The following is a 24355-nucleotide window of genomic DNA, read 5'->3' as shown; positions in this document are numbered from 1 at the left end:
TTAGAGAGAGAGAGGGAGAGAGAGCAAGCACAGGCAGACAGAATGGCAGGCAGAGGCAGAGGAAGAAGCAGGCTCCCTGATGAGCAAGGAGCCCGATGTGGGACTTGATCCCAGGACGCTGGGATCATGACCTGAGCCGAAGGCAGCTGCTTAACCAACTGAGCCACCCAGGCGTCCCTAAAAGACATTTTTATTAGACTCAGTAACATTTTAATTTTGAGTGAAAACATTTATGTATATACACACATATAAATATGTAACTTCTCATCACTGCTCTTATACCCTTTCCTTACACAGTCTTACATTCCCCAGAGGTTTAAATATCTGGTAATGATGGACTGGGTTGCAAAGGAGTCTTGGGAGAATTTTCAGAGGAAAAGCAGAGGAGCAGCTATGATATATAAGGGAAGCAGAGAAGAAATAAAATGAGATTTTTGAGAAGCATATCTGTGAACTCTGTTCTACTTTACAATGTTCCAAAATTTGCAAATAAAGACTTAAAGAGTTATTTTGAAATGACTTTTTGGCTCCAGGGGATTCTGTTCCATGTATTATGACATTGCTAGATACATAGACTAGATAAATAGGACACAACCTAAACAGTTATACATAAGCAATTAAAGAATGTATCCTACTATTATGCATATAATTTATACACATATCTTCTCTTCTGCACCTGCCTTTAGATATCACAGAGCAGGGCCTTAGATATCACAGAGCAGGGCCTTGAAGGAACAAAACAGAGGAAAAGGATGACTAGAATGAAAGGAGATTAGAAAATGTCTTGACATGACATTACCTAGGGGAGGCACAAAAGGCTCCCAGATGTTGGGGAAAAAAAATAGGAATTTTCATCAATATACATCTGTCTAGCATTTCAATTTATAAAGCTTTGTCAAAACAATCATGACGACTCTGTGAGTTATGGAGAATAGAAATTACTTCTGTTAGGAACCTGAGGTTTACCAAAGTAATGTTCACCAGTGGTAGCCATGCTCCCTTTATATATGCTGTTCCCTCTCTAGAATGCCCTTCTGCACCTTTCCATCTATCAAGTTCCTATTCATACTATAAGAGCCAGTATCTATGTCCACTTCTCCATAATGTCCCTCATATACCAAAACACAGGCAGATATAATCACACTACACTTTGTATATAGCTCTATTACAGTCACCTACTTTTGCTTACACGGCTGTCTCCCCCTTTAGATTGTGATTCAGGAAAAACAGTTCTCAAATTTTTTTTCCTGTGGCCCAATTAGTGGGGCAGAAAAACTTCACAGCCTACCCACTTTGGTTCCCAAATTCCAGATGGAAAGAGTGTTAACAATGAAGTATCATTATAAGGAAATTTTATAAATACCTGGTTTAACAATAAGAAAATGAATATTTCCTATTTGATTAACAATACATTGTCAAAGTCTAAATTTGGAAATTTTTATGTCAAAAATGTTATTAATGTAAATATACATCACCACACACGCAATTAACCAAATAAAACACAACAAACGACACCAATAATGAAGTTAAATTAATGACAATTCATAATTAAGATTCAAAACTAGCAACCATACAAAAACTACCAACTCAAGAACACTGCTGACGCACTGATTACAAAGCTCTCTTCCAAGAAATTACAGGAATTCCAAAAAGCTACATTTGTGCATATGCAGTAGGAGCTTTGTAACACTTGCAAGTGTCAGACTTCTTCATAAAAGACTAGAGTCTTTCAGTAAACTCCTAATCCACCAACTTTAGCTTTCTGATTACTAAACTGCAGTAATACTTAGTAAGTAAGTAGTCCTCTAGTATGGGGCCTTTAGTATATAAAAATTAATGTCTGAGGAACTGCATCATTTACAAGCCCCTAGGAGTCAGGAAAGGATTTTTATAACAGTTCATCATCTATCAGAGGAGCTCAATGTCTCACATATTGAAACAACTAGGGTTAAGACCTGAGCCTTGGGGCGCCTGGGTGGCTCGGTGGGTTAAAGCCTCTGCCTTCGGCTCGGGTCATGTTCCCAGGGTCCTGGGATTGAGCCCCGCATCAGGCTCTCTGCTCAGCGGGGAGCCTGTTTCCTCCTCTCTCTCTCTCTCTCTGCCTGCATCTTTGCCTACCTGGGATCTCTGTCCGTCAAATAAATAAATAAAATCTTAAAAAAAAAAAGACCTGAGCCTTATCCATTTTTGTGTCCCCTCCTCTGGTACAGAGCAAATGATCAGTGTCTATTAAGTATGTGAATAAATGAACTACCTATAAGCAGATTCCCTGCTTTTGAAACACTGCTTTTTATAAGAACATGGTACAGCGAGGGGTATGGGATAATGGAGAGACGGCAAAAAAAAGAACAGCTCTTCAAAACAGCTTTTTCCACTTGACTACTTCCTAATAGCAAGAAAACGTCTGAGATACTAGCTCTCTTTCCCTCTCTTCAGAAAAGACACTTACACTGGTATAAGCAGTACATCTTTTTGAACTGCTTTCCTTTCTTCAGAACCCAGTTCCACACCTTCCACACAACAGGATCCCTTCCTTCACAAAAAAGATCCCTCCTTTTTATTAAAATTAAAATCCTAGGTCCAGAATTCCTTCTAACTACAATGCCTCTGTAAAAGCCATTTCATTTTTGTGCCTCAGCTTCCTTATACATAAAATGATATTTGTAATAGTTTTCCTTTCACCTCATAAGGTTATTGTATCAAATAAAGGATATGAATATGCTCTGTTTACTCTAAGACACTGTTACAAGGGACATCCATAAAGTGTATTTTTCCTGGTAATTAACTGAAAGAGAAACCTCATTACAGAGAGATTCTGGAGGCCACAGGGTTTGTTTTTGAGGAATCTCATATGGACTCATTAGCTCTTTCTAAACCTTCTCGTGACTTTCTTTTAATCATCCTTACTCTTTTTTTTTTTTTTTTTGCTTTCTTATATGCTCTTTCCTTAAAAGTATTTAGTCATCTACACAACACTCAAGCTAGAGGCATTCTCAGTCACTCCCCCTTGACTTAGTTATCTATTTTATAGGTTGGATTGTTTTATAGTTTTAAAAGCTTCATCAGTTACTATATTGCCAGGGTCATGGTAAAGCAGCATTTCAATTATCTAAGCAGTAGCCCATCCATTTCTACCAAGTAGGGAGGTGGGGGACGCCAGGAATTGTCTATATATCACAACTGTAGTCTACTATTGGAAGGGACTGGGGCTTCCACTGCTGCTGGTATGACCAAAAAAAGGAGATCAGGCATCTTTTACACTTGGAACTGAAGCCCCCAAAAATGCACCTAATAAATTACTTCTTGAATGAACTAGTAAATTACTAGATTATAACTTGTCTGAAAATTGATTTCATTTCTTCTCTTGACACTACTTCAGGAAAAATCTGGTATAAAAATATTAAAATTGCCTTAATTCCTCAAGATAGACCTTGTGGGTTTCAGGATCACTGAATATTGAGGTCTTCTGGTTAATTATAAGGAAAAAATACACTTTATGTATGATGCTGGTAACAGTGTCTTACAACAAACAAAGCACGTCACATCCTTTATTTCATTTGATAAAATAATCTTGTGAAAGGAGAAATATTACAAATTTCATTTTACAGATAAGGAACCTAAGTTACAAAAATGAAGTGCCTTTTCCAGAGGCACTGAGGTTAGTAGGAAGAATACTGGACCTAGATTTGAATTCTAGGTGGTGTTACACTACAAATTATCTAGCTTCTCTGACCCTCAGTTCTGTCCTTGGTAGAATGGGGATAATATTGGCACTTACCTCATGATGCTATTGTTAGGATGAAGTGAGAAAGTGTTTAAAACCTGTAGCACAATGCCTGATAATTATTCAGTAAATATTCCCTTCCTACTACCAATGATCTCACACTAGTAATATAAATTTAAGTTTCAGACACATAGGACAGCAAGTTTATAACTGTAAATTCTCAGGAGAGACCTTTCCTATCCAGAGTCCATATCAAAACAAATAAGCTTCTTTGTCTCCCTAAACCATCAGGCAGACATTTTTTAGTCTACCTTTTCAGAAAGGGTGTAGACATTTTAGGATCCTGGCTTTTTGTAGATGTCTCAGTTCTAACTCATGTGAATCAGGCTCAAAATCTCATTTCCTACCTGAAATGCTCCAGAACCTGACAAATTCTCCAAGAGAATACAAATGGCTCTGATAGTGCTCCTCCTCCTCTTCTTCTTCTTCTTCTTCTTTTTTTTTTTTTTTCTATAGCTGGATGATTTTTTTTTCTTAAGATTGGACCAGAAACCAGTGACTACAAAGATTACAAATTTGATCATTTTATGTTTGAAAACAGTTCATTGACATCTCTCTGGAGGATTGTGTAATATTGCTCTGAAAAGTGATGATTTGGGAGTCAGCCTGCCTAGTTTAAAGTGCCAGCTCTCCTACTTACAAAATGATATAATCTTAGGCAAAGTACCTATCTTCCTGCACCTCAGTTTTATGGTCTGTAAAATGTAGACAATGACAGTATTTACATCATAAGGTCATTATCAGAATTAAATACATTCTAAGCACAAGATACATAGAACACTGACTGATATATTAACTGCTCAGTAAATACTGCCTATTATTATAGAATATAAACTGTATAGAACAAAACTGTATTTTGTTCACTGCTATATTCCCAGAGCCTAAAACAATGCCTTCTACACAGTGGCACTAAATGTTTATTGCCTGAACAAATGACGAATCAGGCACAAATCTATTGTTAGGTGTATTTAAAATACTTTTGCCCCTAGATAAAAAGACTATGTGTCCACAGGGAAATATCAAGTCATAAGTCTAACCCTGAAATTAAAGCATGGGAATGAAAGGCAGACAAGTGTCATGAGTTCGCAGGTATAAGAAACTTCAGATATTGGATAATCTTTGACCACTCATCTTAGTAGTACTCCATGGGAAATCTCTTCTTAGTTTATTAGTTTTGGATTTGGGGGGTTTTTTGGTGTTTTGTTTTTTGTATTTTCTACTACTGATTCAACCAAGTCAGACTTCTAGCAATAAACATCTAAGATAACCTTAGGTATGATCTAAATCCTTCATCTTCTCCTTCCCCAAATACAATCATTTTACAAATGAGGAAGAAGGTAAAGAAGGTAATACCAAGCGCACAGATAAATTGTGTTCAAGGGTACAGATATCTCAAACCATTTGAAATGGACTATGGGGATTTATTTTTCTTTTTTAAAAATCAACTATTCCTTAAAGATTCCCTAGACGCCAGACAAAAACATAGATAAGGTGAGCTTGCATATATCACTTCAAGGCCTAGTCAGTGTGGCCAACAGCTATATGCTAAAGGGCAAGAAGTTAGAGTTCTATCTAAAAAAAGATAAAGGCCTGGAAAGGTAAATAAATCCCCTTCCTTTCCACCTTAACTCATGTAATAAAAAATCTAAGAAACAAAACAAAAATTCAGGTCAGTAATCACTAAGCATATGAGCAGATATAGGATTCATGAACTCAAGGAGATACTTCAGCATTATTTTTCTCTTAACTACTAGCATGAGTTTTGAAATACAATATGGTAAACAGAGAAGCCAGGTTAATAATGGAAAGAACACTGGGCTTGCAGTCAGTGCTGGTGGCTCTGCTACTATCACACACTAACTGTGCGATCTTAGGAAAATAAATTAACTTCTCAGTTTTCTTATTTGTAAAACTGATGCTAAACTTCCATCTTGACTACTTCACAAAATGGTGATGAAAAATAAATGGGATGTGTACACGAAAAATGACTTTAAAATATTAAAGTACTATGCAAATATTAACAAAACCAAAATTTTTTGGTATGAAAAGTTGGGTAATATATTCATGGAGGTAAGAGCTCAAGTGTCCTGATCCACAGTACTAGAGCTAATAGAATGTATCTACTATACTAATTTAGTTTTAACTTGCTAGAATCTTAAGAGGTAAAAGGGATCATAGAGAAGACTTAATACAACTTTTTCATTTTAGAGATGCTTAAATGGAGGCATAGAGAGGTGAATTGATTGGCCAAAAGGTTACAAGTCCTATGAAAAGAAAAAAAACTGATATTATATAAACAAGAACATTCAAACTTCAAAAATGTCCTTAGAAAAGGAGAATATGACATTGCATAGGCATTAAAATGCTGGAGAGCTAAGAAAAATGTTCGTACAAGGGAGAACTATATAGGAAAAACAAAAAAACAGAAGATCTTTATACAGAGCCAACAAAATGTTTAAATAATTAACCATCCCTCTAGATTTATGAATAAATTATTCTTTACTACCTGTGTTTAAATATTCTATTCTCTGGAAGGACATCTGCACAAATTATAGACGAATAATTTGAAAGTGTTTATACAAAGACATTGCTTAGCAATTCATCCGGAAATCATTTGGCTTCCTCCCCCAACTGTTCCTGTTGAACTTTTCTAGACAGAAACATACATATATCCCAGGTCAAAAGTATCACTTGGGCTAGTAAGAGAAAAATTATCTGATCCAACATTTCTTGCCCACCAAACCTCCTTTTCCCCTCAGGGGACCTGCAGAGAGTATTCATCTTTCTTTCCATCTTTCATGACTCACATCTCAGTCAACATTATCTGATCAGATTCTCTACAAAGTGCACACACTCTTTTACTGAACAAATATTTACCTACTTACTATGTCTTAGGCATTATGCTAAGTGTTTAAAAAATAAAGTTGGAAAAACTGTCCTTGTTCTCAATCTGGAGAGCCATCCATCTTCCTTAACCAACAATACCAAGTACAGGAGAGGCATATAGAAAGGAGTAATCCAAGGCTGCCTGGAGGTTAACTGAAGGCTCTGCAAAGGAGATAGGCCTTAACGGGACACTGAAGGTTTAATAGTCAAAAAGTCAAGAAGGGAGACAGCATTCTAGATAGAAGGAACAGTAGAAGCAAAACTTAGAGGCACAAAAAACTAATAATGTGTGCTCAGTATTACTGAACATAAAATGCAAAGACTTTTCACATAAACTGATCAGATTATTAGATTAAAAGACTAGATAAGGGTCCTAGTATACTATGCAAAACACCTTCATTTAGCAACTATTTGCTGAGCCCCTACTATGTGCTAGACACTGCCAAGTACATAGGATACAGACCTTTGTAGATCCATTGCTGTCTACATATATGGCTGCCACCTGAGTTGTGGTGGCCCGTGTGGCCCTAGCAACCCTGTAAGACCACTATAAACTAACTGGACCCAAACTGCAGGCTCCTTAAGTACGGTAGATTCCACAAATTCACACACACGCCAAGTATGCTCTGTATACAGTAAAATTTTGAAACATACACTATTTTCAATGCCGTTAAAATTAAGAGTGCAGTATCATTTTAAAAGTTAAAAACAGAACTACTCTGTGATCCAGCTAACACACTACTGGGTATTTATCCAAAGAACACAAAAACACTCATTCAAAGGGATACATGCACCCCCTACATTTACAGCATCATTATTTACAATAGTTAAGACATGGGAGCAGCCCAAGTGTCCATCAATTGATGAACGGATAAAGAAGATGATATAGATATATGTGTGTGTGCATACACACGTGCACACATATGTGCACGCACACACGTACACACACACACTGGAATACTATTCAGCCATAAAAAAGAATGAAATCTTGCCATTTACAATGATGTGGATGGAAGTACAGAATATAATGCTAAATAAAATAAGTTGGACAGAGAAAGAGGAGTATCAAATTTCACTCGTGGAATTTAAGAAACAAAACAAAAAAGCAAAGGAAAAAAACAGAGAGAGTCAAAGCAAGAAACAGACTTTTAATTACAGAGAACATTCTGATGGCTACCAAAGTGTTAGGAGTTAAACAGGTGATGTATCACACTTGGCGTGATGAGTGTAAGGTGATACACGGGAACTGCTGCATCACTCCATTGTACACCTAAAACTAGCCTAACACTGTATGTTAACTAACTGGAATTAAAATAAAAAGTTAAAAACAAAACAAAACAAAAAATAAAATAAAGAAATGTGGAGATATGGGGCGCCTGGGTGGCTCAGTGGGTTAAGCCTCTGCCTTCGGCTCAGGTCACGATCTCAGGGTCCTGGGATCGAGCCCTGCATTGGGCTCTCTGCTCAGCGGAGAGCCTGCTTCCGCGCCCCCCCCCCGCTTTTCTCTGCCTACTTGTGAGCTCTGTCTGTCAAATAAATAAAATATTAAAAAAAAAAGAAGAAATGCGGTGATAATTACATCCAATTTGTCTTTTCATTTATTGGAAATGAACTACATATACTTCCAATATTTTATTTGTGGACATAGGCTTGCAAGTAGCAGCATGAAACCATTCCTTTTGTCATTTAGAAATAAAAAAGAACAATTATAAAAACCTTCTGATTTTTTTAAGTACAAAAATGCCAGAGTTTCAAATTTAAGGTTAAAAAGTCAGTTCTTATCTATTTTGATGCCATAAACATAATTTCAATCTACATTGTAATATATACTCATTTGAAAATATGACAAATAATGCTTTCTCTTACATTAATGTGTCATTTGTTAAACAGGAAAAGGCTGAAACTTCTTTTAATATATTTTGTTCAATATATTATTAGTGAACTATGTAAGTAATTTAAAAATTAAGTACATTTTACTTAAAATTATTCCTTATACCACACAAAATCTATTTAAAAAAAAAAACAAGTAAGTTGGGAAGCGCTGACTCTTTTTACAGGACCTAATATATGACCTTTGGGAGACCTACTATTTGTAAATAAAGGACTTTGGTAGAGTAAATTTACTTTAATATTTTCATAAATCCCTAACAGCAATATATATGAGAACTAAAGCCCAGTGAGCAAAATTGCAAAGCTGTTAGTGATTCTGTGCTTCTACAACTCCATAGTAATGCCTCTAGGGAAAATATACTTCGCCAAAAAGTAGTGTATTCTGGCACCACTCTAACTTTGTATTTTATTTCCTTTTATTTTCCTTCCTCTAGTTTAAATCACCACCACCATAATAAGCCTAAGGTGAACGTTCACACACTTATTTTCAGCTAGAGTACTGCAATAGTTCTTCGCACACCAAAACAGGTTTCATACTGATTTAGAGTGATAACCTTCAAAATCTCTTAATTATGATATTCCTTCACACAAGAAGGTCTTTCCAATGAGGCCAAACTCATAAGCCTATAACTCAAGGTCCTCCATGATCTGACCCTAGGCTCACCTAGTCTCATCTTTTCCTGTACCCTCTATCCTAGAGCCACCCACTTCCTAGAACACATCATGCCTGCTTTGGTCCCAGTTTTTATGCTCAAACTGGTCCCTTTGCCTAGAATGGTCTTCCTTCCCAAACTCTTAACCAATAAAACTCCACTAGCTAAAACCTCCAATTCAGATGTCCCTTTTTCAACAATGCCTCCCTAACTTTCTGATCATCCCCAAAGTCATTTATTCATTTAACAAATATTTATTGAGCATTTATAATGCACCAGGTACTATGTAAGTGTTAAAGATAAAATGGTGAGCCAAATAAACATGGTCTCTACTTCACAGAGCTAGTATTTTCTCTCATTGGGTTGCTATGAGCATTAAATGAGGTAAAATATATAAAGCACTTAAAACAGCACTGAAAATACACAACCATGTTCAATAAATATTAGACTAACCATACTATCTAAAATAGTTGCCACACACTCATATACCTTTGATCCTTAAACAGTACAGGTCTGAAATGTGTGGGTCCACTTATACACAGATTTTTTACAGTATAGTACTGTAAATGTATTTTCTCTTCCTTATGTTTTTTTAGTAACATTTTTTTCTCTTATAAGAATATAGTTTAGAATACATACAACATACAAAGTATGCATTAATTGACTATTTATGTTATTGGTAAGGCTTCCAGTCGACAGTAGGCTATCAGTAGTTACGTTTTTGAGGAGGTAAAAGTTATACTGGGACAGGGGTTGATGCTCCTAACCCTGGCAATGTTCAAGGGTTAACTATACAATGTCACTTTATATTTTACCCTGATTTCTTTCTTTTTAGCACATGTGGCTGCTTCTCGTTATAATTACAATTGATATATATTCTATGAAAGAGGGATACATAATAGGGTGTAACTTAGGGGTTTTTTTGAGGGGTAAGCAAGGCAGATGAGGTTTCCCTGAGTTCCTTGAGAACTCCAGGATACATAGAGTTAAGCAGGCTAAAGAGAGGTACCACCACAGATCATTCACTGTGCCATTCTATCTGGTTTTCCACAATCCAACTCCTATATTTAATCTTTCAGTTTTCTTCCTAAAAGTAAAATCCTAAGAAGCCAGCCGTGACTATCCCATACCATGATCCCACAACTTTTCCTTTGTTAGCACGCTTTGCAGTTTTTAAAATTATTTTTTAAGATTTTATTTATTTTTATTTGACAGAGAGGGACACAGTGAGAGAGGGAACACAAGCAGGGCGAGGGAGAAGCAGGCTTCCTGCTGAGCAGGGAGCCCAACGTGGAGCTTGATCCCAGGACCTGGGGATCATAACCTTAGCTAAAGGCTAAACAACTGAACCATGCACAGGCCCCCGTACGCTTTGCATTTAAAATTACTCTTTTTGGGGCGCCTGGGTGGCTCAGTGGGTTAAAGCCTCTGCCTTCGGCTCAGGTCATGATCCCAGGGTTCTGGGATCGAGCCCCGCGTCGGGCTCTCTGCTCAGCGGGGAGCCTGCTTTCCCCTCTCTCTCTCTGTCTGCCTCTCTGCCGGCTTATGATCTCTCTGTCAAATAAATAAATAAAATCTTTAAAAAAATAAAGTAAAATAAAATTACTCTTTTTGCTTAATGTTTAGATTGTCCACACACACAATATACAAAAAGGCAGGGATCATATCTATTATTATTTGTAATATCCCCAGTGCCAAAAGTCAATGGCACTCAAAAAAAATAAATAAATAAAAAGTAAGAACTACATCTCAAAGCTGTGGTTCTCATAGTGTTCGTCACAGAACAGGAACATCAAAATGACATGAGTACTTGTTAGAAATGCAAACTATGAGGCCTTACTCCAACCTAATCAAACTCAGGAAGTGGTGGCACAAACCTCCAGTTGATTCTGACTTATGGTAAAGTCTGAGAATCCTTGTTTTAGACATCTTAAGTATTCAAAACACAACATAACGATGAAAATTTTGAAAACTAAACTACAAAGCTTTATAATAATGTTTAACTCTATTTACTGAGTGCCTACTACATATATTGCAGACGGAAGTAGAAAACAGTAGCCTCTAGGTAATTCTCAGCTCATAATAAGCTAATACTTTGCATTCTCTTCACTTCTCCCAGACATACACTCTTACTCTGCCGGTATGTGTTTTAACAAGTGAAGAAAATCAAATTAGCTGCAAGCAAAGTCGAAATTATAGTCATACGTAATATATCTTTCTAGTCACATTTCCTACTATACATTCTCATTTCCTCATCTCTCCATGCTAAATAAAGGTAATCTGTTACCTACAATACATCTCAATTACTTTCTACTCATATTCACAAGAAAGCAGTCTTTGCCTTTCCAAAATGATCTATATAAATCATATTCATCTTTCTGGCCCAGCTCAAATGACACCTTTGGATCCTAAATACCCGGCAAGAGTTTAAGTTTTCTCCCTCTCTACTCATACATTTATTCTCAGTGGGATAGCCAATGCTTCCAAAAACCTAGAAATTTGGTGTCTTAGGCAGAACAGCTTACTTTATTCTAAAGAAATCATCACATCTTACTAAATTTACTTTTTGTACCAAAAATAAAATTCTCCAACTCACTCTTTCCATGTAGTTCCCTAATTGTCTCAAATTTCAGTTTAAGATCATAGGAGAACACAAAATGAATCACTCAAGCATGTACATGGCCTGGGCACTGGGAATAACAGGAGTAAGTCGGCACAACTGCCACCTAGAAAAACCCCACAGTTCAGGAGGAGAAGCAGGTTACCCCACAAAGGCAGTGTGATAGACTGTGTATGTGAAGGGCTGTTGTGGAGGCAGACACAGAAGAACCACCTAACAATGCAGTCAGTTAGACAAAGTTCACAGATGAAAAGATTTTACAACAAACCACTTTCCTAAAAAAATGAATGGGGTAAAAACAAAACCTTACTAACCTCCTAGAACATGATTACCAGGACTTAGTTTTAACCAGAATATCTTTCTCCTCCCAGAGACCAAAATTTAGATTGCTGATATGATCAGCAAAGCGTTTATTAAATGTACTGCAAACCATGTGTAACCCCACTCTTGAAAAAACCAACTGAAGCCTCAACTTCTTTTTAAACAGGAAGGAGAAAATTTGCAAATATAAGGATCTCTCAACTAAAGGCAGGGAGAGCAAAACAAACGATGGTATTAGAAGGTATTAAAGAAAACTGGAACAATCGGACCGCCAACCTGATTTTCAGTCTTCAGATGCCCTGGTCTCTGCCTCCAAACAAAAACAAACCTTTTGTTCTGAGTAATGGTTAAGCCTGCAAGTACATTTTTTTTTTTTTTTAATTTCCCAAGCTGTATGTACCTCCCCATTAAAAGGCGCTCAAAATAAAAAATACGTTTCAAAACACGTTTAATTATTTGTCAAAGGCTAGATATCTCAAAAGGTCATAGGACGGATGCTGGCCGTCACCCCATGCTTCAGTCCAAAACACACTATCACCCAGGTTTTGCAATAACACTAGGCAATAGAGTCCAGGCTCTCACCAATACTTCCCATCTCCCTTCCCGTCTACAAAAAATAAAAAGAAGAAAGCTTACAAATCCGTATCTGCCCGCCCCACTGCTCCTGGGAAGCAATCGCCCTCAAATTGTTCCTGCATAGACCCCTGAAGCCTTAGAAGGAAATGGGGACAGCTGTGAGAGCGGGGGAGAAAGGACATCCGATTAAGGGGGAGAGGAAATGTGGCTCGTAGAGGACGAAGGGGAGAAAGGATACGGAGAGGAGGGGGCAGTGGAGATAAAATAATGAAAGGGTTTAAGAAGCGAGAGCAAAGAGCAGGACGAAAATTAGGAAGAAGAGAGGTACAGAGATCCCAAATGAGATAAAGCAGCAAAATGGCAGAGGAAGAAAAGGAAGGTCGGGTTAAAGGACGAGGAGGGGGCGGCAAAGGGGAACGCGAAAGAAGCTGTCACTGGGGGTGATTTAAAAAAAGGGTGTCACCGAGGAGAGAGCTGGGGGGATGTCACCCCAGCAGGTGGACGGGGAACAGGGGAAAGGAGAAGCGGGGCGCCGAGGGGGACAGTAACAAGGGGATGAGGTAAAGGCAGAGGGCAGAGGGGGCACCAGAGCTAGGGAGGGGCAGGCCGCGGGGGCTAGGGCGGCGTGCGGCTGCGGCTCGGGCAGGCCTCGTTCCCTCACCATGGCTGCGCCGGCCTGGTCCTCGGACGTGCAGCCTCTGTCCTGGGTTCGGCGGCGGGCCGGGCCTGAGCCCGCCCCCAGGCTGAGCCGGCGCGGGGGCTCCAGGAGGCTCCGGGAAGCGGCGGCTCCGGGCTTGGCCCAGGCCTCGGCCTCCTTCTCTCAGAAGCTGGACGTGCAGCCGCCGCAGCCGCAGCCGCAGCCCGACCCGGAGCGCAGACTCCACCCCGTGAGACCCGCCCCCCGGCGATCGCGTTTGGTCCCGCCCCCTCCTCACTGCGCAGACTCCAGGAGTAGCCTCCCGGCGCCTGGCCTTTAAAGGAGACACCCCCTCAAATCGTAGCTCCCCTCTAAAAATAAGAGCTTTAGGTATTACGTCATAGCAGGAGATTGGAGCCTTTACTCCTTTCGGTAATCTATAGACACTTGCTTTTCCTGTCCATTGTCATTCGTTACCATTGTCATAATTCTTGGTGATTTCCGTTCTCTTAGATAATTCTCTCAATGCCTTCATATCTCAGGTTCCTCTCCACTAGGAATCACCCTTGCCTCAGCTTCTCATTTCCATGCTCTTTCTTTAGATCTCATTACCAATAATTGTAACCCCTGTATAATCTCAATTTTAATCATCCCACTCTCCCATCACCACCCACTTCATTTCTAGCTCTCTTCCTCTAATACCCAAATCCAAAACTTCACCTTCTGCAAGACTCAAAATCCACTGTTCCTACTAGCTTTTCACTATTCCTTACATGGCCCTTATATCCTCACTTCGCCCTTGAACGTCCTTGAGTTTACATTGTCATCCATCATGAAAATCATTACTAGTGGGGCGCCTGGGTGGCTCAGTGGGTTAAGCCGCTGCCTTCGGCTCAGGTCATGATCCCAGGTCCTGGGTTCGAGTCCCACATCGGGCTTTCTGCTCAGCAGGGAGCCTGCTTCCTCCTCTCTCTCTGCCTGCCTCTCTGCTTACTTGTGATTTCTCTCTGTCAAATAAATAAATAAAATCTTTAAAAAAAAAAAAAGAAAATCATTACTAGCTATTAGCATTCATTTCTCCAATCCTGCTCTCCTTTCCTTGTGCTCACCTGATGAAACTCTAATCCTAAAACCTGCAGCAAAACCGAGGAGAGTGGAGAAAAATCCAGAATCATACTGACTTGGCTCTCTTTAAATCTGATAACCTACTATCCTCAAATAGGCCCCTAATGCTTATCTACATTTCTCCAGTTCCACACACTGTCCCATCGTACTAGATGACTATTTCATATCTCTTTTCAAACCTTCCTCCCTCATCCTCACTTAACTGATGATTTTGCTACTAATTCACTGAGAAAATGAAGCCGAGAAAGAGAGAGAGATTGAGAGAGAACATCCACAGCTACCATGATTTCCAGCCTATCTTTAACTGCTCTTCCTATATTTCTGCTGCTATATTCTGCCTTTCTTTCCTTAGTAGGCATGAACACTTGACTTTTAACTGAGGTCAAACTCTTCTTAGCACTTCTCAAACTACCTGTGCTAAAAGACTTTTTTCCCTCTGATCTCAAACCCAATTTTTGTAAAATGCTATAAAAACTAATTACTAAAACAAATTAAATTTTAAAACAGATGTACCAAATGCAAGCCCGGATCATTTTTTTACCATCTTCACCATTTTTAAAAGTACAGTTCAAGGGCATTAATCACATTGTTGTGCTGCCACCAACCACCAACCAGCTCCTACACTATTTTCATTTTGCAAAACTGAAACTCTGTACCCATTAAACAATCACCTTATTCTTTCCTCCTTCAGCCCTGACAGCCATCACTCTACTTCCCATATCTATGAATTTGACAACTCTATGCCAGACTTTTTGTTATTAAATTCCACAGATAGGGGTGCCTGGGTGGCTCAGTCATTAAGCGTCTGGGATTGAGCCCAAGGTCACTCCCTGTTTCACAGGAAGCCTGCTTCTCTCTTTCCCACTTCCCCTGCTTGTGTTTCCTCTCTCACAGTCTCTCTCTTTGTCAAATAAATAAATAAAATATTTAAAATAAATAAATAAATTCCACAGACAAAGTTTTTCTGTTAAATTGCTATGAAAGCTTCTAGGGCCACCTGGGTGGCTCATTCGGTTAAGTGTCCGACTCTTGGTTTTGGCTCAGGTAGTGATCTCAGGGTCATGAGATCAAGCTCCACGATGGACTCCATGGTCAGCAAGGAGTTTGCTTGAGATTCTCTCTCTCCCTCATCTCCTGCCTCTCCCCCCACTCACACTCTCTATTTTTCTCTAAAATAAATAAATAAAACCTTTTTTTTAAAAAGCTTCTAAATATTTACTCTCAATTTCTACCATAAATTGGTAAGAAGCTTTTCAGAGACCATCCATAGACCACAAATCACACTTTCAGTAGCACAGTGTTAAGTCCCACATGGTTTCATATCCTCAAAGACATCTATCCAGCAATTCTTCCTATCTTCTACATCATCATTCTGTTTTTCTCTCCCAATGACATACCAACATAGACTTATTTCTTTCATCTCAGAAAAAAACAAAAAATGGAAATACCTCTCTTGACTCAGCTCGACTCTGCAGCTCTCAGCCTGTCTCTCCAGCCTGCCTCATTTCTCTGCCCTTCTTTACAACAAAACATCTCATAAAGGTGGCCTGTACTGTGCTCCTTGATGTCTTGACTTCCTTTCCCCCGTAGTTTGTGGACCCATCCTCTTACTACTCTACCAAAATGCTCTTATCAAGGCCACCAGTGACATAATTTAAAAACATCAGTTTTCGCTCTTACTTGACCTACTACCATGAGCACTAGACACAGCTGATCATTTCTTCCTCTTTGGCTATCATGGCATTCCACTCCCCTGGATCTTCTTCTGTCTCATTGGCTGCTCTGGCTTCTCCACATTTCTCTAACCTCTAAACACTTCCACAGCCAGTGGGGCCCCTGGGTGGCTCAGTCAGTTGGGCATCTGCCTTTGGCTCAAGACATGATCCCAGGGTCCTGGGACTGAGTACCCACATGGGGCTTCCTGCTCAACGGGGAGCCTGCTTCTCCTCTGCCCCGCTGCTCCCCCTGCCTATTCATACTCTCTCTCTCTGTGTCTGTGTCTCTGGCAATAAATAAATAAAATCTTTTTAAAAAACCAGTATTTTTTGGTGTTAGAATAACTGCATAGCCATCTAGAAAAAATTAACTTGGATCTACACCTCACACTATTTACCAAGATAAATTTCAGATATATCAAAAATTTAAATGTAAAAAAATGAAACTAAAAAATACTTGATGGAACCAGGGGGAAATTTTCAAAAACTCAAAATGAGGAAGGACTTTTAAAATACATATTTTTAAAAAAGTGGTTGCTATAAGAGACTGACAAAATTAATTATGTAGAAATAAAAAATGGTTATAGGGCAAAACCACCTTAAAAAGAGTAAAATGACAAATGACTATAAGCATGCTTGCATTTCATTTCATAGGAAATCAATAATTTTCATATTTATATACAGCATGAAATCATGAAGAACAAAAATACCAGGGGAGATGGGTAGGGGACGGGCTAGATGGGTGACGGGTAAGAAAGAGGGTACTCGGGGCACCTGGGTGGCTCAGTTGGTTAGGCGTCTGCATTCGACCTGGGATCATGGTCTCAGGGTCCTGGGATCGAGCCCCACTTTGGGCTTCCTGCTCAGCAAGGAGCCTGCTTCTCCCTCTCTCTGCCTGCTACTCTGCTTACTTGTGCTCTCTCTCCCCCGTCAAATAAATAAATTAAATCTTTAAAAGAAAAAAAAAGATAGGGTGCCTGGGTGGCTCAGTTGGTTAAGCATCTCCCTTCCACTCAGGTCCAGAGTCCCTGGGACTGAGCCGCATGCCAGACTCTCCGCTCACTGGGGAGTCCGCTTGTGCCTCTGCACCTCCCCCCTGCTCATGCTCTTTCCCTCTCTCACTCACTCTCTCTCTCAAATAAATAAGTAAAACCTTTAAAAGAAAAAAAAATAAAAATTAAAATTAAAAAATTAAAAAATTAAAAAAAATAAAGAGGGCACTTGTGATGACATTGGACGTTGTATGTAAATGATAAACCCCTGAACTTTATTCCAGAAACCAATATTGCACTAAATGTTATGTAACAAAATTAAAAAAAGAATCCAAGGGGAAAAATATAGAAAAAACATAAATTGATAGTTCATAGAAAAAGAGATAGAATGGCTCTTAAATGCTTACTCTTACTTGTAAAAAGAGAAATGCGAATTAGAAGTTGTTTGAAATGATATTTTTCATCTATCAGATTGGTCAAAAACTACAACCCTGATAAGATGCTCTGGTGGCAGGAGCGGTTTGACATGAACTCTTCTATTTTGTTTGTGGGCGTATAAACTGGAATAGCTATGGAAGACAATTTGAGGGTGGTATTTATCAAATTTTTATTTTTATTTTTTTTCAAAGATTTGCTTACTTGAGAGAGAAAGAGCAAGAGAGCATGTGCTGGAGTGGAGGGAGGGGCAGCTGGAGAGAATCTTCAAGCAGATTCCCTACTGAGCCCTTGGGTCCTCCATCCCAGGACCCTGAGATGCTGATCTAAGCTGAAACCAAGAGTCCGATGCTCAACCGACTGTGACACCTAGGTGCCCCCTCACATTTTTAAAAGCACGTTCCCTTTGACTCAGAAATTCCACTTCTAACAAGCTTTGTTTATAATAACGAATGATTGGAAAAACATAATTGTTTATTATGGTTAAATAGTAGTGTATGCCTATAATACATACTCTGCTGCCACAAAAAAGAACAAGCAAGTTCTTTATGTAGTGATATCGAATGATTTTCAAGATCTATTAAGTGAAAAAGCAAGGTCTTAATGTATATTGCTTATTGTCATTCCTGTAAGAAGTGATGGTATTAATACATACATATCATTGCTTATATACACAGAAAACATCCCTGGAAGAATTTAAAAGAAACTAATATTATCAACTGTCCACTTGCTCCTGGAAAGGACAACTGGATGGCAGGAGACAGGTAGGAAAGAGACTTTTCATAATATAACCTTTTATATCTTTTGGTTTTTTAATCATGAGGCTATATTATCTATTCTACAAGTAAGTAAGATTTTGAAGATAATAATTTGGAAGGACTTATTCATTTTACAAGTAAAATAATTTTTTATAATGAGGAATAACTTTATTGCTGTTCCCAATTTTAGAAGATTCCAACAGTCTTTTATTCTTGTTGAGTTAATGAGAACTAGATTAGTAGTTATTCATCATACATTTGATGAATCAGCCTCCTTTGGCAAACAGTTAAATGAACAAATATCATTTTCTACAACAAGCATCCTAACAAATGTAGTTTCCTATTGCAATTTATAATCTCAAGGTCATAAATTGAGATTCTTTGAAACTATTAAAATAAATCTTTTGAGTTTGAGGAGTTCTTTACAGATCTTGGATATCAGCCCTTTGTCTGTAGCATCATTTGCAAATATCTTCTCCCATTCTGTGGGTTCTCAACACACACAAAACAGATAATCATGTCAAAAAATGGGCCGAAGACATGAACAGACACTGCTCGGAAGAAGACATACAAATGGCTAAAAGACACATGAAAAAATTCTCATTATCATTAGCCATCAGGGAGATTCAAATCAAAACCACATTGAGATGCCACCTTACACCAGTTAGAATGGCCAAAATTAACAAGACAGTAAACAACAAGTGTTGGAGAGGATGTGGAGAAAGGGGAACCCTCTTACACTGCTGGTGGGAATGCAAGTTGGTGCAGCCACTTTGGAAAACAGTGTGGAGATTCCTTAACAAATTAAAAAGAGAACTACCCTGTGACCCTGCAATTGCACTACTGGGTATTTACCCCAAAGATACAGATGTAGTGAAAAGAAGGGCCATCTGCACCCCAATGTTCGTAGCAGCAATGGCCACGGTCACCAAACTGTGGAAAGAATCAAGATGCCCTTCAACAGATGAATGGATAAAGAAGATATGGTCCGTATATACAATGGAATATTATGCCTCCATCAGAAAGGATGAATACCCAACTTTTGTACCAACATGGATGGGACTGGAGGAGATTATGCTGAGTGAAATAAGTCAAGCAGAGAGAGTCAATTATCATATGGTTTCACTTACTTGTGGAGCATAAGGAATAACATGGAAGACATTGGGAGATGGAGGGGAGAAGTGAGTGGCGGGAAATCAGAGGCAGAGACAAATCATGAGAGACTGTGGACTCTGAGAAACAAACTGAGGGTTTGGGGGAGTGGTTGGGGGGGTGGGGTGAGCCTGGTGGTGGGTATTATGGAGGGCATGTATTGCATGGAGCACTGGGTGTGGTGCATAATCAATGAATTTTGGAACACTGAAAAAAATTAAATTAAAAAATAAATAAATCCTTTGATATTATTGTGAAGCTCTGCTCCTTTTGATAAGCATAGAAACTCCACTTTATGAGGAAAGATTAAGTATAGCTTTAAATTAAATACAAAAACAAATGGTATATAATTGTACACTATTCTTTCCTCTTTTTTAAAATATTTTATTTATTTATTTGACAGAGAGAGAGAGAGAGATCACAAGTAGGCAGAGAGGCAGGCAGAGAGAGAGGGGGAAGAAGGCTCCCTGCTGAGCAGAGAGCCCCATTCGGGGCTCAATCCCAGGACCCTGAGATCATGACCTGAGCCAAAGGCAGAGGTTTAACCCACTGAGCCACCCAGGCATCCCAACTTGGTTTTACTCTAAGTATCGCTAAAGCTGAATCTAAGGTTTTGTGATTATTTATTTATGCAGAAAGTCGACTGTTTACAGAATAAGGAAGATTCCTTCATATTCTTGAATGATAGCTGTTATTACTATTATTACAAAGAGAATATCAATTGTTCCATTTTGCTTCAGAAGGTAGCGGCAAAGGGAATGAGAAGCTATAGAAAGGTAGATTTCAGTTCAACAATGGGAAAACCATTCCAAGAGCAAGAACTGTCCCACGTGGAATGGGCTACTTGTGAGGTAATAAGCTCCTAGTCACTAAAGATGTGAAAAAAGGGGCCAACTGACAGAATGTTAGGGATGGATAGACAGGAGTGCCGTGATTAATTTAAAAATGGACTTGATGCTTGCTCAGATTCCTTCTAATTCTAAAAGTGATTCGAGAAAGTTAAATGGGAAAAGGCAAAAGCAAAGGATTTGGAATTTCAACACAACTCCCTGATTTCCAGAGGCAGGATATCCTGTTATTTTTAATATTCAGTGCCCTCAATCTTTAAGGGAGGGGACCATTCTAAAGGCCTTCTGTCTTTTGTGTTACTCTGTTGGATAATGAAAAAGACTCCCAGTTGAAAATAAACAAGTTTCTGGGGCGCCTGGGTGGCTCAGTGGGTTGAGCCGCTGCCTTCGGCTCAGGTCATGATCTCAGGGTCCTGGGATCGAGTCCCGCATCGGGCTCTCTGCTCAGCAGGGAGCCTGCTTCCCAATCTCTCTCTCTCTCTCTCTCTCTCTCTCTGCCTGCCTCTCCGTCTACTTGTGATCTCTCTCTGTCAAATAAATAAATAAAATCTTCAAAAAAAATTAAAAAATAAATAAATAAATAAAAGAAAGAAAATAAACAAGTTTCTCCTTAATAATTTAATAAGGGGGAAAACAAACCCAGAGTATGAAGAAATTTCAACAGGCTACTCCTGAGTATGGGGTGCCAAACTGCATTCCAACCACTCAGAACCCAAGATTCAGGGCAGAAGTTCCCAATAAGCATCTACCCTGGTTGGGGGCTGGCTACTCTCTGTGTAGAGTTAAGCAGTATCAAGGGGATGTTTTCAGGGCTGAATGTAACAATCCAGGTACTAACTCTAGCAATCCCTCACAAAATCGTAGAAGACAGGTTTTTAAAAAGCAGTTTATCAGCCAGCCTCACATTTAATCCTCAGAACAATCCTCTGGAGCTGACAAAAGGGGTTATTATCTCATTTGCTAGATGGGAAAACACAGGCTCAGAGATAGGAAACCCCACAAGTCAGCCATGAAAGAGCTACGTCTGAGCCAGGAGCCCGTTCCACAATCTCACAGCCTTGGAGAGGACTGGAATTTCTCTCTAGGATCGAAAGGATCAGGGGAACAGGAGGTCTTTCTAATGAGGAATTACTTTCTTACTATAATGTTTCTGAAACTTTAGTGTCTATTACAATCATCTAGAGCACTTATTAAAGCAGATGGCTAGGTCCCTCCCCAGAGTTTTTTATCCATAATGTCTGCGTTGGGGCTCAAGAGTTTGCCTTACTAGCACAATCCCAGGAGATGCTGACAATGCCGTCCAGGGAGGCACTGAGAGAGCCACTTTTACTCTATCCTTCCTTTCTACTGTCTTCTGTCCGATGCCAGAAGGCAAATGAGGAGGATTGGAGCAGAGAAACAGAAGAGGTTTACACTTCTCTTGGCTGCAGATGAGACAAATGTGTTATCTCAGGATGAGACTGAGGATCCCTGGGCCAGGAGTCAGAGGGGCTGAGGGCTCGCCCCTGGCTATGACATTGGAGAGGTGGGATTTAATGACTCTAAGACCACTTGGATGGGGCGCCTGGGTGGCTCGGTCGGGTAAGCATCCAACTCTTGGTTTTGGCTCAGGTCATGATCTCACAGTTCTGGGATCAGGCCCAGTACCGGGCTCCGTACTCAGTGTAGAGTCAGCTTCAGAGTCTCTCTCCCTCTCCCCCACTCTCTCCCTCTCTCTCAAATGTATAAATAAATAAAAAAGACCACTTGGAACCCTGAGATGGTGAGGCCTTGGGCAAATCTTTCTTCTCTCTTGGGAGTGGGTTGATCATCTGCAAAATGCCCTCAGGGGATGAATGGCAGGAGGGGTAACCTCCAAGGTCTCTGCCAGTTCTAACATTCTGGTCTAACTAGAATCTTGATTTCTCTAGGTGCCTTTGCCTCCAGGGTGGACAGACAGTAGCTGATATTTAACACAGGTTACAGGAACTCTGAGAAATCAGAAAGTACATGGGAAATCCTCTTCATATGATGGTTCTGAGACCTCACAGGGGAGCTGGTGAGAACTCTGGACTGCGAAATCAGAAATTATGTCTCCAGAGAAGAGAAATGTGGGTTAAAAATCAATTAAATATCTTCTTGTTCTGTCTTAATTAAAAATGAACAATGAACAGAGGGTCTGTACAGAAAGGAAACAAACTTCTCAGACTTTACTTTTTTTTTTTTTAAGATTTCATTCATTTATTTGACACAGAAAGAGAGAGCCCAAGCAGGAGGAGCAGGAGAGGGAGAAGCAGGCCTTCCCACTGAGCAAGGAGCCCGAGGAAGGACTCTCTCCCAGGACCCTGGGATCATGACCTGAGCCAAAGGCAGACGCTTAACCGACTGAGCCACCCAGACACTCCTTCCTCACATTTTTTTTAAAGTTTTATTTATTTATTTGAGAAAGAGAGCATATGTGGGGAGGCACAGAAGGAGAGGGAGAAAGATTCTTTTTTTTTTAAGAATTTATTTATTTATTTGAGAGAGAGAGTGAGAGAGAGATCGTGAGCAGGAGGAAAGGGCAGAGGGAGAAGCAGACACCTGACTGAGCCAGGAGCCCAATGCAGGACTCAATTCCAGGACCCCTGGGTCACGACTCGAGCTGAAGGCAGATGCCCAAATGACTGAGCCACCCAGGCACCTGGGAAATAGATTCTTAAGCAGACTCCACACCGAGCATGGAGCCCGAATTGGGGTTTGATCTCACAATCTCACAACCCTGAGATCAGGACCTGAGCAGAAACCAAGAGTCTGATGCTTAACCAACTGAGCTACCTAGGCACCCCTGTATTTTCCTGACTTTTAATTTAAAAAGATAAGGTTAAATCCTAAAGTTTGTAAAATGTGTTTCAGAGAGTTGCACAAAGGCACAAAACATGTTTATTGTGAGAAAGAGCGTCAGTTTGAGAACTATGCCTATTATTCACTTAATCTATGAATGACGTCTCTAGTGTTTTCCTTTCCTTTTCCTTCCTTCATTCCCCAGCACAGAGTGAAACCTCTAGGAATAGAAAATAGTTTGGCTGGGGCGCCTGTGTGGCTCAGTGGGTTAAAGCCTCTGCCTTCGGCTTAGGTCATGATCCCGGGGTCCTGGGGTTGAGCCCTGCATCGGGCTCTCTGTCGGCGGCAAGTCTACTTCCCCTTCTCTCTCTCCGCCTGCCTCTCTACCTACTTGTGATCTCTGTCTGTCAAATAAATAAATAAAATCTTTAAAAAAAAAAAAAGAAAACTGTTTGGCTGTACAGTCATCTTTTAGTGCCCTGAAGTTGCTGGTTTCTAGAATAAAGGTGACTTTCGCTATTTCTAATTCAAATCACAGGGTGAAATGTATTCCATAGGACAAGGACTCAAAGCACTAGGTTGCAGAGCTTAAGGAGGGGAGAAGAAAGCTGCCACAACTTCAGCTACAGGTGTAGGAGGAAGTATGTGCCCAAAGTAGACAAAGAAGTGACCGTCAGATGATGCATCCAGGTTCCAGGGCCACACTCCAAATCAACTGTTGGTATCTCTCCTCCATTGTTCTCATCAGCTAAACACATTCACAGAAGAGCTTGGCATCTGACCCAGGCTTCACTCTATTGTAGTAATTGTCAAAGTGTAGTGACCATACCACCAGTATCAGCATCACTCAGGAACTTGGTAAAATGCAAATTTTCAGGCCACCAAGACCAGCTAAATCAGAAACTCTCAGTCTGGGGCCAGAAAAGTGTGTATTAACAAGGCTTCCAATGGATTCTGGTCCACACTAAAGTTTGAGAACCCCTGGGCTATTGCAATCCTATAATTACTTGGATGGCTTCAATATTCAGCTCAATGACCATTCAGCTATCTGACCTCATGCTCTTTGACCTCCTCCGTTCTAATGATTCTCCCTTCTACTTCAGCTACCCACTCCCATGGCTGCAACCTGGACCCTGTCAGATTCAAAATTCCTTCATGTCT

At 39.8% G+C, this 24355-nt stretch overlaps 1 protein-coding gene across 1 annotated transcript in view; it reads right to left on the bottom strand.

The window, feature by feature from the left end:
* Positions 1–13470, bottom strand: part of LOC111143285 (zyg-11 family member B, cell cycle regulator) — an 89034-nt gene extending 75564 nt beyond the window's left edge. Inside the window, exon 1 of the mRNA XM_022496924.1 lies at positions 13392–13470. Within this exon, the coding sequence (XP_022352632.1) occupies positions 13392–13394 (3 nt within the window). The 5' untranslated portion in view covers positions 13395–13470. The remainder of the gene's footprint in view (positions 1–13391) is intronic.
* Positions 13471–24355: the final 10885 nt, after the last annotated feature.

This window comes from Enhydra lutris, unplaced genomic scaffold (assembly GCF_002288905.1).
Source record: "Enhydra lutris kenyoni isolate GAN:26980312 unplaced genomic scaffold, ASM228890v2 scaffoldscaffold9, whole genome shotgun sequence".
NCBI lineage: Eukaryota > Metazoa > Chordata > Mammalia > Carnivora > Mustelidae > Enhydra > Enhydra lutris.
The sequence above is the reverse complement of the archived record's forward strand: the minus strand, read 5'-3'. Positions and strand labels throughout refer to the sequence as shown.